Source organism: Pseudochaenichthys georgianus, chromosome 21 (genome assembly GCF_902827115.2).
Source record: "Pseudochaenichthys georgianus chromosome 21, fPseGeo1.2, whole genome shotgun sequence".
NCBI lineage: Eukaryota > Metazoa > Chordata > Actinopteri > Perciformes > Channichthyidae > Pseudochaenichthys > Pseudochaenichthys georgianus.
Genome location: NC_047523.1, coordinates 26107926 through 26126852, shown reverse-complemented (window position 1 = coordinate 26126852; position 18927 = coordinate 26107926). Strand labels below are relative to the sequence as shown.

At 44.2% G+C, this 18927-nt stretch overlaps 1 protein-coding gene across 2 annotated transcripts in view; it reads left to right on the top strand.

The window, feature by feature from the left end:
* The window catches only part of cckbrb (cholecystokinin B receptor b), a 32362-nt gene that overhangs the window by 901 nt on the left and 12534 nt on the right, over positions 1–18927 (top strand). The window contains exon 2 of one of the 2 annotated variants that reach the window (XM_034110585.2): positions 11868–11882. In XM_034110585.2, coding sequence (XP_033966476.1) covers positions 11868–11882 — 15 coding nt within the window. Of the gene's footprint in view, positions 1–3960; positions 3976–11867; positions 11883–18927 lie in introns of both variants that reach the window. The other variant, XM_034110584.2, reaches the window with a different exon arrangement.

The window sequence follows — 18927 nt, the reverse complement described above, 5'->3', positions numbered from 1 at the left end:
ATTGACAGAATAATGATGTGTCTTTGCTATTGTTATCTATATGAAGACTTGACTTGTGAACAAGAAAGAACATTAAAGTGTGTCATCACTCATGCTATTTCCTCTCAGTCTCATCATCACCTGCTATATTGTAACTCATCATTGGCTGTGTTATTTTCTTAATGGCTGTTTGACAGCAATTCCAATAGTTGATGAGGTGTGTGTGTGAGTTGCTTCACATCTTCTACACCTGTTAGCGATGAGTAATTTTGCGCACCCAGCCATGAATATAACATTACACTATGCTAAAACAGTACATTAATTATTACTGACTCACTGAGGGGAAGTGCAGGAGCATAGTTCAATTAGGAGCTTAATCTATTTTTTATGTAGCACTATTATGTTATTGTGCCCACACACTGTTTTGGTTACAAATAATCACTCTGCAGTTAAAGTCTTCGTTGCATTTTTTCATTCCAACTGTATCTAACAAAATGGACCACACAGCCATCTCATAGTGTGACAAAACGATGATGTCTTACCCCCTTGAACTGCTTTCACCATCATTATTCACGCTGTCACTCCAGAGTTTGATTACCTCCCACCCCGTTCACTCCTTTCCATCTCGCTCTGTCCATCAATCTGAGGCTCTGTGTTTATGGAGCAGATTTAGTTGTGTTGCCACTTGGTCACCAAGGACCAGGGATGTGTCATGGACCATTTATAATCCTCCAGCAGTATATTCTGCAGGTTTTCATTCTCACCAAAGGGATCTCACAAATAAATTATTTCTCAAAGACACTTTTTTTTTTTATCAGGGAAATTAGCTGGGGCTGATTAAAAATAATCAACATTAATCATTGGTGGGAGACAAATAGCAGTAGCTTGTGTTCGATGTAACCAAGTCATTGGGCACAAAAACCATTGGTAAGGTTTAGCAAAACATCTTGTTGGTTTGAAATGACTTCATCTTCATGGTTACATTAGTAATCACCTGTTCAAGGGTTCGGAACGAGTTTGGTCATTCTGTCAGTAAAGGAAACGTCTGGTCTTAAAATCTGACATTTGATTGACTTCTCCCTCCATTCATCCCGACCTCCTCCCCATGCAGATTTTATCACTCCTCAATAATGTCAACTGACTTACTCCTTTGCTCCCAAAAGTCTAGAGTAATAATTACAAAAACCACAGAGGGCTTTGCTACATAAATGAAAACAGCAGTTTTAGGGCACTTGCTGACAGTGATCACGTTTTATCTTGAGGGGAGTGCTAATAAAGCATATGCATGTAATGTGTTTTTCTGTCTTCATTATATTTAAAACAGACCTTGCAAACTTCTATTTTTATACACAATTATGAATTGAGTCACTGTTTCGTAGGAGGTGCTTTGTGAAGTTGAAATAAATAACCCTAAATATTTCCTCAGGCTTTAAGACTGACATTTATTTTATGTAGAGTTTGAGAGACTCTTACAAGGACGGTCAAACACTTGGGTTTATACAGTATCTGTCTGAATTATATTCCTCACTTTCATGGATGCGCAGTACACTTTTAATTGCGCAACATGGGTGTTCCCCAAATGATATTTCTATGAAAAATTGTTTTAATACATCACTGCTTTCCGATAATTTCACTATACATCTCAAGGCAGTGAAATACACTCTCACTGTTGGAAGGAACATGCCACTCAACCATAAACACCTTTCAGAGTGTTTTCACTTTGCATGCAGCTCAGGTGTGATGTTTGATTTGAAACAGAAACCTGCAGACTCTCTAAGTGCTTGATGGCAAAGGTTTGACACCTCCTGCAGTAGACTTGATAGATGTTATGGTGGATTTAAGTGAAGCCTGCCATGTCATGTTTACTGCGCTAGCAACCCTGTCTCCTAAAAATTACGTTCCCACAGAACTAAACTGCATTCTGAATTACGTTTAGCTAGAAACGTATTTTCTCCCACGTTACGTTTGTTATGAACGTATCTCAAATACGTTTATTTTCTACATATCTTCTAGAAACATATTTTCTCCCACGTTACGTTCTTTATGAACGTATCTTAAATACGTTTATTTTCTACATATCTTTGCCATTTATTGTCTTGCTTATAATAATGATAATAATCATTTATAAATATCATTTTAGAGCACACATTTGAAATCAAGAATCGGGCTCGATATATGGTTAAATTAAAATCAGTAGGCGAGGCTGTAATTTCGCCAGCTGTTACTCTCATGAGCGAGGCAGAAAATAATAGTTTTAACATGACAAAAAGCTGCTGTGTCGTTTATTGCACCTCAAACATTAAAACAAATCCAGAGTTACGTGTTTCTGTACTTCCTCTAAGAAGAAAGGACAGTAACAGAAGAGGTCTGTGGCTTCAGGCTTGATCGCCGTTCAAATGACAGCGTTGGTTTCCCCAAAAGTGGGCGGGGCTGTAAAGTGAAGTAGATTTTACTCTCATCTATTATTCAAAACCATTCTATTTATTCTAACGTAAATTACATGCCAGTGTTTTATCTTTTTATTTATTTGTTTTTATTTTAAATCGTATAATGTCGGACTTTTTTTCCGTCTGTGAGGAACAGAAATGGGGCTTAGAGCCTCAAAATACTGAAATCTGTATTTTTTAAAATCTTTTCCTTCTAATTTGTTATTCTTTTCTAAATAACACACTGTTATTTACTCAACAATAACACACAATTATCCTTGTTTTTATTTAGTCATTTAATTCTATAATCGTGGGCTTTTTAGCCGTAAATAAAGTCACCGGAAACAGACGGGACATTTTGAGCGATACACACCACAAACCCACCAAACTGATTACCCAAGATCCTCAGCTTGAAGCTCGTTGATTGGATGTTTTAGCCGCAATGCACGCTGGGATATGGTGTTAATAAGATATGATATCCGACAACGAAAAATAAAATAATACCTAATTCAGAGTGTGTCACGGATGAGTGAAGGAAGCAGGACCCAAATGCAGATAACTCTTGAGAAACCCTTTATTCCAAGGATAAAGGACAAATACAGAGCAGAACACTCTCCGGTGAACTCCGTCACCAACAAACAATGACCCAACACTGAACACAGACAGAGACAAGACTAAATACAAGAAGGGGTAATCATGACAACGAGAAACAGCCGGGCAGGGGAGGAGAAACACATGGACAACAGGTGAACACAATCGGGTAATCAGGGAGGGAAACAGACAGAAAGCAGACAGGCAGGAAATGGGGGTGAACACTTAACACAATAAGACAGGAAACCCAAAGACAAGAAAAACACCAACACAGACAAAACTACAAACGTGACCTAACATGTGAATTGTGACAGAGTGTGCTTGCTTTTCTCCTTGGAAGTCATCACATAACGGCATTGTAATACACGGTTCGGCTGCATTAAATATTACACATCTGCCGTAGTTCTTTATTTATAGAGCCCTGATGAGAAGACTTCTGGACAAACAGGAGAACTGCTGCCAAAACTGAATACGTGACGTGGATCATAAATATATCAACAATTAAACAACATCTTCAATTTCTTTTCACAAAATACGTCTCCTTGCAGTATCAATAGTAATTCGGCTGACTTTTATATTTGATCCAATTGGTATATAGGTTATTATTTACACCATAATGGTGCACAGCTGATAGAAAAGGACTTGTAGTTTTTAAAGATATTACTGATTTTCTTTGAATATCAGAATGTAAATAGTGAGTTGAGACACAGACAAAACTACAAACGTGACCTAACATGTGAATTGTGACAGAACCCCCCCCCTCAAGGGACGGATTCCAGACGTCCCTAAAAAAAAAAAAAAAAAAAAAAAAAGTCCAAAACCCCAAGCAGGGTGGGCGGAGGGGGTCCGGAGGACGGGTCTTGGGCTGACAGCCCAGGAACACAGCGGAGGACCAGGAAGGGGTCTCGGGCGGACGGCCCGGGGTCAAAACAGAGTCCAAGGTGGGGACCATGGAGGACCGAAGGCAGCGGCAGGAAGAGTCAGGGACCCGGGTCCGAGGGCGAAGGCAACGGCAGGAAGAGTCAGGGGGTCGGGCCCGAGGGCGAAGACCGCGGCTCTCAGGGGGCCGGGCACGAGGGCGAAGACCGCGGCTCTCAGGGGGCCGGGCTCGAGGGCGAAGACCGCGGCTCTCAGGGGGCCGGGCTCGAGGGCGAAGACCGCGGCTCTCAGGGGGCCGGGCTCGAGGGCGAAGACCGCGGCTCTCAGGGAGCCGGGCTCGAGGGCGAAGACCGCGGCTCTCAGGGGGCCGGGCTCGAGCCGGTGTCGACCGGACAGGATCAGGAGGCCGGGCAGGAAAGCGCTGATGGGCCAGTTCCGGAGATCGGGCAGGACCCGGTGTCGGCCGGACAGAAACCGGAGCCGGTCGGACAGGCTTCGGCAGGATCCCCCACGGAAAAGGACCAGGAGTTGGCAGGAACCCCGGCGAGACCGGTGATGGACATGGGGCTGGCAGGGCCCCCGGTAGAACCTCCAACGGCACGGGATATAGGGTTGGCAGGACCCCCGGCAGGTGAGTAGACGGCGGGACCTCCAACGGGACAGGACACAGGGTTGGCAGGACCCCGGCAGGGGAGTAGACGGCGGGACCTCCAACGGCACAGGACACAGAGCTGGCAGGACCCCCGGCAGGGGAGTAGACGGCGGGACCTCCAACGGGACAGGACACAGGGTTGGCAGGACCCCCGGCAGAAGAGTCTTCTGCGGGACCTCCCACGGGACAGGAGAAAAGGTTGGCAGGACCCCCGGCAGGGGAGTAGACGGCGGGACCTCCAACGGGACAGGACACAGGGTTGGCAGGACCCCCGGCAGGGGAGTAGACGGCGGGACCTCCAACGGCACAGGACACAGAGCTGGCAGGACCCCCGGCAGGGGAGTAGACGGCGGGACCTCCAACGGGACAGGAGAGAGGGTTGGCAGGACCCCCGGCAGAAGAGTATTCTGCGGGACCTCCAACGGGACAGGACACAGGGTTGGCAGGACCCCCAGCAGGGGAGTAGACGGCGGGACCTCCAACGGCACAGGACACAGAGCTGGCAGGACCCCCGGCAGGGGAGTATTCTGCGGGACCTCCAACGGCAACAATGGGCCAGTTCCGGAGATCGGGCAGGACCCGGTGTCGGCCGGACAGAAACCGGAGCCGGTCGGACAGGCTTCGGCAGGATCCCCCACGGAAAAGGACCAGGAGTTGGCAGGAACCCCGGCGAGACCGGTGATGGACATGGGGCTGGCAGGGCCCCCGGTAGAACCTCCAACGGCACGGGATATAGGGTTGGCAGGACCCACGGCAGAGGAGTAGACGGCGGGACCTCCAACGGGACAGGACACAGGGTTGGCAGGACCCCCGGCAGGGGAGTAGACGGCGGGACCTCCAACGGCACAGGACACAGAGCTGGCAGGACCCCCGGCAGGGGAGTAGACGGCGGGACCTCCAACGGGACAGGACACAGGGTTGGCAGGACCCCCGGCAGAAGAGTCTTCTGCGGGACCTCCCACGGGACAGGAGAAAAGGTTGGCAGGACCCCCGGCAGGGGAGTAGACGGCGGGACCTCCAACGGGACAGGACACAGGGTTGGCAGGACCCCCGGCAGGGGAGTAGACGGCGGGACCTCCAACGGCACAGGACACAGAGCTGGCAGGACCCCCGGCAGGGGAGTAGACGGCGGGACCTCCAACGGGACAGGAGAGACGGTTGGCAGGACCCCCGGCAGAAGAGTATTCTGCGGGACCTCCAACGGGACAGGACACAGGGTTGGCAGGACCCCCGGCAGGGGAGTAGACGGCGGGACCTCCAACGGCACAGGACACAGAGCTGGCAGGACCCCCGGCAGGGGAGTATTCTGCGGGACCTCCAACGGCACAGGACACAGGGTTGGCCGGACCCCCGGCAGGGGAGTAGACGGCGGGACCTACAACGGCACAGGACACAGAGCTGGCAGGACCCCCGGCAGGGGAGTAGACGGCGGGACCTCCAACGGGACAGGAGAAAGGGTTGGCAGGACACCCGGCAGAAGAGTATTCTGCGGGACCTCCAACGGGACAGGAGAAAGGGTTGGCAGGACCCCCGGCAGGGGAGAAGACGGCGGGACCTCCAACGACACAGGACACAGGGTTGGCAGGACCCCCGGCAGGGGAGTAGACGGCGGGACCTCCAACGACACTTGCGTAGGGGCTTGAATAGGGAATGGAGAGGGACCTCGAGCGGAGACTTGAGAGGGGACTCGAGAGGAGACTGGAGAGGGGACTCCAGAGGGGACTAGAGAAGGGAACACGAGAGGGGATTTGAGAGGGGAACTAAAGAGGGGACTCGAGGAGGGACCAGAGGAGGGACCAGAGGAGGGAACTCGAGAGGGGACTCGAGGGGGAATTGGAGAGGGGACTCGAGATGGAAACGGAGAGGGGACTCGAGATGGAAACAGAGAGGGAACTCGAGAAGGGACTACAGAGGGGACTAGAGGAGTAACTAGGGAAGGGAACTCAAGAGGGGAACTAGAGAGGGGACCCGAGGAGGGACTAGAGGGACTAAAGGAGGGACTAAAGGAGGGAACTCGAGAGGGGACTCGAGGGGAAACTGGAGAGGGGACTCGAGATGGAAACAGAGAGGGAACTCGAGAAGGGACTACAGAGGGGACTCGAGGGGGATCTGGAGAGGGAACTTGAGATGGAAACAGAGAGGGAACTCGAACAGAGACTAAAGAGGGGACTAGAGGAGAGACTAGAGGAGGGACTAGATGAGTAACTAGAGAGGGGACTCGAGGAGGGACTAGAGGAGGGAACTCGAGAGGGAACTGGAGATGGAAACAGAGAGGGGACTCGAGAAGGGACTACAGAGGGGACTAGAGGAGAAACTAGAGGAGGGACTAGAGGAGTAACTAGAGAAGGGAACTCGAGGGGAACTAGAGAGGGGACTCGAGGAGGGACTAGAGGAGGGCCTAAAGGAGGGAACTCGAGAGGGGACTCGAGGGGGAACTGGAGAGGGAACTTGAGAGGGAACTTGAGATGGAAACAGAGAGGGGACTCGAACAGAGACTAAAGAGGGGACTAGAGGAGAGACTAGAGGAGGGACTACAAGAGTAACTAGAGAAGGGAACTCGAGAGGGAAACTAGAGAGGGGACTCGAGGAGGAACCAGAGGAGGGAACCCGAGATGGGACCGTGGCAGCCGGGACCAGATCCGGGTCTGGAACCAAGGCAGCTGGGGTCGGGACCATGGCTGCGGGGACCAGAACTGGGGCCGAAACCCTGGCTGCAGGGACCGGAATAGCAGCCAGAAACATGGCTGCTGAAGCCAGAATCCTGTCTATAAGCTCCAGCTTCGACGCCGGAAACACGGCCATATAGGGCGCTCCCGGAGCCGGGACCATAGCCGCTGGGGCCGGCCCTGGAGCCGGAAACATGGCTGTATGATCCAGCTCTGGAGCCAGGATCATGACTGTGTGGGGCGGACTCGGAGCCGGAAACATGGCTGCGGGAGCCTGCACTGGGGCAGGAACCATGGCTGCTGGGGCCGGGACTGGAACCGTGGCTGCTGGGGCCGAAACCGTGGCTGCTGGGGCCGAAACCGTGACTGCTGGAGCCGGGACTGGAACCGTGGCTGCTAGTCTGGACTTGCGACTCCCTCTCTTAGGAGCCTTTTGGAGGCTCCGTGGGCCTCCAAAAGCCAGAGTTCCAGAGAACGGCTCCTGGACAGGAGCAGGAACTGGGGAAGAAGCAGAGGTTGACTCCAGACGGAACACGCCGAGACGTATGGTGTCAGGTTGGGAATTGGGAGGTAGGGGACTAGCATGCCTGGAGCTAGCAGGCCGGGAAAAAGGTTTGACCTCAACGCTGCCCAAAAAGTCCTCCACCCACTCGGGGAGCAACTCCCTCAACCAGGGCCTTGAGGTTACCTCCTGGCGTGCCGCAGAAATAACTGACTGCCTCTCTTCAGTACTGGAGGCATATCGAAAGTCATTCCTCAAGCATGTTAACTTGTACTTCACCGCGTACAAACTGTCTGCTGGGTCCATTCCTGGTTGGGTCATTCTGTCACGGATGAGTGAAGGAAGCAGGACCCAAATGCAGATAACTCTTGAGAAACCCTTTATTCCAAGGATAAAGGACAAATACAGAACAGAACACTCTCCGGTGAACTCCGTCACCAACAAACAATGACCCAACACTGAACACAGACAGAGACAAGACTAAATACAAGAAGGGGTAATCATGACAACGAGAAACAGCCGGGCAGGGGAGGAGAAACACATGGACAACAGGTGAACACAATCGGGTAATCAGGGAGGGAAACAGACAGAAAGCAGACAGGCAGGAAATGGGGGTGAACACTTAACACAATAAGACAGGAAACCCAAAGACAAGAAAAACACCAACACAGACAAAACTACAAACGTGACCTAACATGTGAATTGTGACAGAGTGTGCTTGCTTTTCTCCTTGGAAGTCATCACATAACGGCATTGTAATACACGGTTCGGCTGCATTAAATATTACACATCTGCCGTAGTTCTTTATTTATAGAGCCCTGATGAGAAGACTTCTGGACAAACAGGAGAACTGCTGCCAAAACTGAATACGTGACGTGGATCATAAATATATCAACAATTAAACAACATCTTCAATTTCTTTTCACAAAATACGTCTCCTTGCAGTATCAATAGTAATTCGGCTGACTTTTATATTTGATCCAATTGGTATATAGGTTATTATTTACACCATAATGGTGCACAGCTGATAGAAAAGGACTTGTAGTTTTTAAAGATATTACTGATTTTCTTTGAATATCAGAATGTAAATAGTGAGTTGAGAGAATAGTCAGGGGATTTGGGTGATGGGAGACACATTTATGGAATCACAATTTCAATAGCTTACCATTAAATGACGGATAGCCTATGCCTTTCTGTCTGTGATGTTTTACAAATCAGATATTAACGTGTAGAAGTAAAACAAGAGAAATAGTATAGAAATATCCTGTAAAATTATGTAAAAACATGAATAAAACTACACATCTTCAGATGTTATACATACATAAGTGTCTACACTAATAATACAAAGTTATTATTAGTATGCTGTGTGTACCTTGTGTGCACCGCCTAGTGGTTAAAGCATGTTATTGAATTATTTTTGTTGAATAATGTTATTTGATTAAAACAATATTAAGAGTACATACTTTCATAGGGGGAAAGTAGAAGGTCAATGATAGAAATATTATATAGAATATAAAAAGTCAAGAAGATACTAAGAGATCTCTACAATAAAACAGTTTAGTGCCGGATGTACACAGCTATTAATAGGAGGATGTGCAAAACAGAAAAACGAATTAACCTTTATTAACACATTAAAGAATACTTTAGGTTAAGGTCTTCTTTTAAACAAGAAAACAGCTTTGGGGGTATCTATCTACAGATGAATATTAAGCCTGACAAAGTACTTAAGGTCTAAAATATTGCTTTCCTGCAATGTTAACTATGTTGAAGCACTTATTTTAACTGATATTATACACATTAATTATACTCTTATGTATGTAGTAGATAGTATAAGAAATGTGCAGAATATGACAGTTTAATGGTGGAGGTATACAGTACATACATATTGATAGATGTCTTGTAATGCGCTGTTGAGGAACCTGTGACCCAAGTTGTGTATAAGATCAATACACCTTAGAAAATCTTGAAATCTTGAAAGGGATGTGCAAAATAGCCATTATACAGTTTTTAATTAACTATTAGTAGAGAATAACGAGTAATGAATATACTTTATAAAGATCTGCAGATAAATGTTTAGTCTTCTCAAGTACCAACTATCAAATATCTCTCCTGATTGTTGGCACTTGACAATCACCTTACCTGAATTTTACTCAGGTGTAACTAAAGTCTGCTTTAAGGGTTGTTTATATTCCACATCATTAATCAGAATCTGCAAAGTAACTAAACTAAATGTAGTGAAGTAAAAATATCAGGTTAACCTCTGAATTGTAGTGGAGTAGAATTACAAAGTAACAATGAGCTGTCATGTGGGTATATATTAATGCTGCCCATTATGGACACAAGCGATTTTCACCCATTTAGTAATTACATGTTTTAAATGTGTACACACCAATGTGTTTCCTATCGCCTAAACCTCCAGGGCTGTACACAGTTTAATACTGTCAACTTCTAAATTTGGGAAAAACGTCTTTTAAAACTACAATTCCCAGTAGAGACGTGCCATAGAGAACATGTTGCGAAACACAATAGCCAGCATGTGTAGTTCTGGGGGGGCGTTCGAGTCCAGTTTTGAATAGTCTGCCGTGGTTTCGTTCCATTTCAAAGAGCTTGACGCTCGGCGTAACCTTGGCGCAACATCACGGGGTTTGTCAACGGGACTGTAGTCCCAAACGATAGCTGGGGATTATGGGTAGTGTAGTGTCTTCGGCCATCCTAAATCTCGAAATGTCCCGTCTGTTTCTGGTGACTTTATTTACGGCTAAAAAGCCCAAGATTATAGAATTAAACGAATAAATAAAAACAAGGACAATTGTGTGTTATTGTTGAGTAAATAACAGTGTGTTATTTAGAAAAGAATAACAAATTAGAAGGAAGAGATTTAAAAAAATACAGATTTCAGTATTTTGAGGCTCTAAACCCCATTTCTTTTCCTCAAAGACGACCAAAAAAGTCCGACATTATACGATTTAAAATAAAAACAAATAAATAAAAAGATAAAACACTGGCATGTAATTTACGTTAGAATAAATAGAATGGTTTTGAATAATAGATGAGAGTAAAATCTACTTCACTTTACAGCCCCGCCAACTTTTGGGGAAACCAACGCTGTCATTTGAACAGCGATCAAGCCTGAAGCCACAGAGCTCTTCTGTTACTGTCCTTTCTTCTTAGAGGAAGTACAGAAACACGTAACTCTGGATTTGTTTTAATGTTTGAGGTGCAATAAACGACACAGCAGCTTTTTGTCATGTTAAAACTATTATTTTCTGCCTCGCTCATGAGAGTAACAGCTGGCGAAATTACAGCCTCTCCTACTGATTTTAATTTAACCATATATCGAGCCCGATTGTCGATTTCAAATGTGTGCTCTAAAATGATATTTATAAATAACTATTATCATTATTATAAGCAAGACAATAAATGGCAAAGATATGTAGAAAATAAACGTATTTAAGATACGTTCATAAAGAACGTAACGTGGGAGAAAATATGTTTCTAGAAGATATGTAGAAAATAAACGTATTTGAGATACGTTCATAACAAACGTAACGTGGGAGAAAATACGTTTCTAGCTAAACGTAATTCAGAATGCAGTTTAGTTCTGTGGGAACGTAATTTTTAGGAGACAGGGTTGGCACTAGACACACGGTGATGACATATTAATAGAGTCAATAAAGATGCTGTCAAGGATACTGATGCTGATTGTAGGGCTATTTATTTAACAATAGGAGGTCATTATTTTGGTGCTGCTGAGGATGATGATGAAGACAACAGGAGGGTTCAACATTCAATAACATTTTTGTTCAATCCTTCACACAAAACAGTTCATCCCTCACACAAATAGAATATTTCAACACTCCACAGCTTTTTGTTTCCCTCCATCTCTCCTGTTTGTGTTTATTTCATTATCTCCATCGATCATTTTCATTCCTCAGAGTGGATGTGTTTAATTCATGGTTACACTGTGTGCAAAGCAACCAACCAACATGTTGTTTAATAGTCAGGCAGCCATCACCAGGGGCTCTGCGGCTCATGTGGTGTAGTCTGTCAGTCAACAGAAAGTGGTTTCATTCGATCAACTTTCCCAGGGTACGGTTGACTTAGTGGCAAGGCAGAGATGACCTTTACTATGCTGGATTAGCAACTGGCTGTGACATTTACCAATACCTCAGTCTTACGAGAGAAGAGTCGGCTTTTCCCTGATAGGTGCAGCGACGCGAGGGCCAACTGGGATAGAAAGAGACATGCATATGTATTAGGAGGGGAGTAAATCATAGTCAATATAATGTCTGACATACTGAATAAGAGAAGCAGATGAAAGCTTAAATATTCATGGAATGAATGCAAACCCCATTATTAATTCAACCACCAGTTCGCCACACATCTAATAATAGTGTTCCGTTATGGTTCCACAAGTATTTTAATGTTATTGTTGGCACATAATCTGTTCACCAGCCGTTCATTTTCGACACTTATATTGCTGGTAAAATAACAGTTATTATGTGTTCAAATCGAGGTTACACGGGAGGTGGAAAAGTTTGCATCTGCACAACTGAACTAAAATATGTGTCATAGAGTGTACTGTATGTACAGGAGTGTTGAATATCCCTGACATGCGATGTGTATGGGAGTAAACCAAATAGAGAAACATTGCAGAGGTATAAGGAGCAAGGAATGCATTCTTTAAAAATAATAAGGGCACATAAAAAGCTGTTTTCTCAGATTTTTCTTTGATAACTGCAAGGGAGAAACCTCTGGAAATTACAACAAAATAATTGTTCAAGCTACCTGCACATCCCCTCTCGTCTGTAAACAGAGTTCAGACTGTGGTCCAGAGCCGATGGTGAGGGGTGAGCTGGCAGAAACAGCAGTGGGCAAAGTCATGAAGTAATGAGACTGAAATGGCGGGGCAGGAATGGGAAAGAGCTGTGTTGGTTGGCCCTGAACTGGCAGGTCATCGACTAATATTAAAGTAATTGCAGTTTATCAACTTGTTCAACACAAAAATCTGCCTTCAGACCAATATATCTGATTTCCAGCTCCTTAACAGAAATAAATAGGCAATCATTTGCACCATTGTTTCAAGAATAAGGTGCCGTGTGTGCTCTCAAATTATAGAATATGAATAGAAAGCAACAACGAGCCCTCAATAAGACATTTGATATTGATTATGTTCAATATATTTCTGTCATGGGCCATGAGAGGAATTGTATTATTATTGAAGAGAACTGCAGTGTATTCGCTGGCTTCATTTTGCTTGTACGTTAAGAAGAGAGAAACTATGGATATCTGACTTCACAGTTAACTTAATAACGTATTTTTTTTATATATTAGCTTTTGATGTTTTTTTGGTTTCAGTTTTGTATTAAAACGTTGTGAATTCAAACAAATTAATTAACATCATAGAGTAACATGTAGCAATCCAACAGTGAGTGTGTAATATTTTCCTCATAATGGTACAACGTTAACACTCAGTCTTTGCATCATGTCTTGAGACTCTCCAGTCTGCCAGTTCTCACAGGTGGTGTAATATTTAAAGCTAATCACTGTAGGTGGAGTATTCATTATACCCCCCCCCGAGAAGCGCCACACGCAGCACAGCTGTGTGATGCAGACCAGCACAAATAGGAGACACCATCAGAGCCAGAGGGAAGCCAGTGAACCTGAGGGAAATATATAAGAACTCTCCACTATGTTCAACAGCTACTGTAGTCACTAAATCTGATTGGCTGCTGTTTTGGTTCTGTGCAGTGTGTTCATTGTCACTGTTAAGCTGTCAACTACTGTTTCATTTAAAAAAGATGCAAATAGAAGAGGTGGGGCCAAGTTGTTGGCTGTAACACCAGAACAATAATCCAAACAATTCTAAAACATCGCACACCAATTATAATCTTAACCTGATGTAATATGTAATTATGTTTTTATTGATCAAACTTAGTATTGCTAATCTGCATCTGCAAACAAAACTAGAAACTAAAGTAAATGTAAACAAGTAAACACATCCTTCTGAATCTTAGTACAGTAGAAGTATAAAGTAGCAGAAAAGTTTCCAACACTGACAGATCCTGGCTTTGATTTACACTCATAGATGAAAACTGTGACCATTTTATTTATTTCAGCACTATAGTATATATCTTGTTGAGAAACTGCAAAGACCTGTCTTTGTATATCATAACAATTCTACAGCCTTTAGGAAATAAGCTAATGATATCATGATGCTAACAGTCTTTTTGAACACGTCCATTTAGTGCTGTCCAATGAGGCTGTAGACTGGACACTACGTGCTTTTTTAGGACTTTATATAGCAGAAATAATAATATGTGCACTGATGAGCAAGGTGATCAAGTGAAATGCTTCCGATCTACACATACGCAGGAGCAGGTATTGTTAAATGCTGGCCTGAAGGAATGTGTAAATGTGCTGAGGGAGTTAACAGTGTTTCCTGCACAGCCAGCAAACACAGTGAATAGAGAGAGAGAGAGAGAGAGAGAAATTAAGAAGTGTTGGTTACTCTCACCTGCCAATCGTCCTTCTGCACGTTTTCATTATGCTCATGCAGATGAATGTGCACAAAACTAATCACCTTCAGCTCCTGCCATTAGCGAGCTCATTGTGGTGGAGAAAGCCTGATATTCAGTCAGCACAATAGCACCCACAATATTACAGGCTACTGCCTCTTATCTGCATAGAAGTGTGTGTGACAGATGGTGGGGCCTAATGTCATTAGATGGGAAGAGTGTGTTTGTGTGTGTGTGTGTGTGTGTGCGTGTGTGTGTGTGTGTGTGTGTGTGTGTGTGTGCATGCGCATTCGCGAGTGTGTGTGTGTGTGTGTGTGTGTGTGTGTGTGTGAGAGATAGGAAGACGGATGACTTTTGATGATCGAGCTGAGAGTGGCTGCGTGGAGGCAAGAGAGTTAAATCAATTAACTGAATTGCCATCAACCTGCTTCCATTCATGAACATCTACTTTTGGAGACTCTACAAACCACAGTGAATGCTGCATTCTGGGAGAGCAGCGTTCCTGTGGAATAATAATGACTATTAAATGTTTTGAGGGTGAGGGGAAGGATTTCAATTCTAGCTGCTGGAGGTCAATGTGAGAAAAGCAGTCTAAATTGAGATATGATTCAGAGATATATAAATCATTACGGTTCAAAGGGTGATTAATTGTGTCTCTTTAAATGATCATTTTATCATTAAAGAAGCTCAAGAAATTATCATAACTGACTGATATGGGAAAAAAAGGCTCAATGGAGCTGTGGCTCTCACAGTGCTGGAAAGACACCTTGGGTTGTTTTTATTTTATTTTATTAATGAGGAATATGCTGCCATGTTATGTCATGGCTAAATGCTGTCCTTTAATCCAACACACTCTCACTCCCTAAGCGTCCAATAGCGACGTTTGGTCAGTGTCCGTGGCGTCCAGTTGTGACGCTCCTAGGCTCCTTCAGCGTCATAAAGGGACGCAAATAGCTTTCAACTGATTGCAATGTATTCCCATCTGCGTCGGGATTTGACGCTCATGGAAGCACGGCATTCGTTTGTGTCGGCTGCCCTTAAAGGTAATGTGAGCATCCATTCCCAGGAGTAAAGGATGGCAGAAGACACTACACTACCCAGAATCCCCAGCTATCGTTTGGACTACACCATGTGCTCTATTTGACAAACCCCGTGATAGTCCTCAAGCTCTGTGATTGGAGAGTGTGCTCCGAGGGTTAAGCCGATTCTCGAACAGCACTTGAAATGGGATGGAACCACGGCAGACTGTCCAAAACTGGATTTGAACGGGTCCACCGCGTCCCCCCTCCCCCACCCCGTCCCCAGAACTACACATGCTGGCTATTCTGTTTCGCAACATGTTCTCTATGGCACGTCTCTACTGGGAGTTGTAGTTTTAAAAGACGTTTTCGTATTTCCCATAATAAGAAGTTGCCAGTATTAAACTGTGTACATCCCTGGAGGTTTAGGGGACAGGAAACACTCACATTTAAAACATAATTGATAAATGGGTGAAAATTGCTTGTGCCCATTATGGGCAGTATTACTATATATACCCACACGCCAGCTAAGGTCAGAAGAGCTTTATTTAACAGCTGGTCTTATGTGTGTGACCCCTGTGATAACATTACATTACATTAATTGATAAGCCTGAAACATGCACTTGTCAAGGTTCAGAGGCACATTTTGCAAATATGGCAGTAGCCATCGATCAGCTTAAGATAAGATATACTTTATTGATCCCAAGTTGGAACATTTGCGTTACATCAGCATGTGTAACAGTTAAATATGCAGTTGTGTTTATTTGAAAATCATTTAGTATAATCACACAAATTCTGTGTTTTATATTCAACAATTCTGTGTTCTTTATTTATTGATTGTTCAATACCTGACAAGGCCGGAGATGAAATATCTACATACATCTTATAAAGGCCCTGACACACCAAGCAGTCACCAGAGGACTAGCCGACGCTGAAGTCGGCTGTTGCCTGGCCGTGTTCTCCTGCGTTTTGGCCATGTGTCGCACGGGAACACACCGCACCGACTTCAGTGCATGAGTGGCAATAACTCTCCTTACCAGCAGGCGGCGGTAGTGTGTATTCGTCATTCAAAAGAGGCAACAACCGGAAGACAGAGAAGAAGAAGAGTATCTTTTCTCCGTAATATCATACAGAGCTGGCCTCTCCTGGATCAAGGTGATGAGCAGGTCTTCGTTTGCATCATTCCAGATCGCCATGATGAGATGAAAATGAATAGCAGTCTGTGTGTGCCTTCTTAAATCGTTTGTTTACGTCCCTCACTTCCGCTTCGCTTCTCATGCACTGATTTGCTAGCTGAACAGCCAATCAGAGTGATTATTTGGTCCGACTGCCAGATCCGATGCATGGCCGATTCAACATGTTGAATCGGCCATGCAACCTGACTACGGCGCCGCGAATGCCCGACAGCCTCTGACGGCCTCTGACTCCCAAAATCGGGTTGGTGTGTCAGGGCCTTTAGAGTATAATACATTATGTATAATATCAGTTAAAATAAGTGCTTCAACATAGTTAGCATTGCTGGAGGTATGCACAAATATTGATAGATGTCTTGTAATGCACTATTGAGGAACCTGCAACCCAAGTTTTTCATTCAGTGCAGAACTTCACCACAGTTGTGTAGGCCTATATGATATGTCAATAAACCTTAGAAAATCTTGAAATCTTGAAAGGGATGTGCAAAATAGTCATTACATACAGTCTTTAATTAACTATTAGTAGAGAATAACGAGTAATGAATATACTTTATAGGGATCGTATTAATATCTAATAATACAAATATTGAAATTCAATAACATGCTTTAACCACCAGGTGTCCCTTTATATCAGCTGTGCACCTTTATGGTGTAAATACAGCCTATCTACCAATTGGATCAAATATAAAAGTGAGCCGAATTAGTGTTGATACTGCAAGGAGACGTATTGTGTGAAAAGAAATGTAAGATGTTGTTTAATGGCTGATATATTTATGATCCACGTCACGTTTTCAGTTCCTCATGTTTGTCTTCTCATCAGGGCTCTATAAATACAGAACTACGGCAGATATGTAATATGTAATGCAGCCGAACCGTGTATTACAATGCCGTTATGTGATGACTTTCAAAGAGAAAAGCAAGCACACTCGGAATAAAGTATTATTATTATTATTTTTTTAAAATGTTTGCGGTCTGTTTCCGGTATTTGTTAATGACGATGTGCTGTGAGATGTGAGACTGGAATTGCACAGGGGGAAAATAACGTAGGCTATCTTTAGATGCGGATTTTGTTAAACTAATATGTTTAGGCTGTGGACCAACACATTGACGGGGAAGGGGGTAGCAATAAAGATAACACCATTAAACAGTTACACAACATAACAGAAATAATATCGATAGCAGCGTCCCTAGCAACCACCTTGGTAACAATGAAAACGTCGCGATTTCCTGAAGTAATCTTCGTAATAACTAGCAAACTAAAGATCATGTACATCCACTGCACACATAATCTGAAATAACAACTCAAATGACATCAAAACGCATTTTAATGGCCAAACTAACTTTAAAATAGGCATTTTACACCAAGAATAAAACGAAGTTCGGCCATGTTTTCTTTTTCTGCAGGGAGAAATTTGAAGATCATGTGACATAGACGCCAGCCATCGGAATGAATGGTGAAAAAAACGGGGTTTGTCCAACAGAGCACATGGTGTAGTCCAAACGATAGCTGGGGATTCTGGGTAGTGTAGTGTCTTCTGCCATCCTTTACTCAGAACAAATATTTGTTTCTCCGAATCGAAGGGGAAAAATACAAAAGCATTGCACACAATTTAAACCAATCAATGTTGTGTAATTAACAAGGATAATCTGGTGTTTTTTAGTTGATGAGTAGTGCAGATATCACTGTAAAATCAATCGACAGTAAGAGGAATACTTACTTCCGGGTGTACAATTCTCCGTTATCCAATGGGAATGGACGCTCACATTGCCTTTAAGGGCAGCCGACATAAACGAATGCCGTGCTTCCATGAGCGTCAATTCCCGACGCAGATGGGAATACATTGCAATCAGTTGAAAGCTATTTGCGTCCCTTTATGACGCTGAAGGAGCCTAGGAGCGTCACAATTGGACGCCACGGACACTGACCAAACGTCGCTATTGGACGCTTAGGGAGTGAGAGTGTGTTGTTTAATCATATACTTGTGATGTTCAGAGTCAGTGAGCTGTGATCGATATGACACTAAAAGAATAACCCTGAGGGTACTGATCAAGAAAACATTAATCAATGATGTTGTTGTCAACGTATGGTTTTAAACAAGCAAAACGTTCAAAGGGCCTGTGTTCAAAACATTTTGACAAAAATGCCATCTGATGTGTCATATACGAAAGCTATGTGGCTGGCTTTGCTGCTACAATATGTGTCTGCGTTTTCGAAACAATTCTACTTGAGAGCAGGAATATAGGAAATAATTTAAGTAATAATGCAAACCACAAAAAAACTCTTGAGATGGAAAAAGGGTCAAGCTCAAGGAGAGATGCATGAAAGATAACAATTCACTTTAAAAATATCCCCATGAAACGGGTTTGCAGTGAGTCAACAGAAAAATGGAGCTAGCCAAACATTTGGTTAGTGTTGCAGGGAATATACCCTCTCTATATGTTTTGTATGTTTTTATTTTAATGCACCAGTGCCTTCGTGGGACTGTGCTGATATATTTTCAG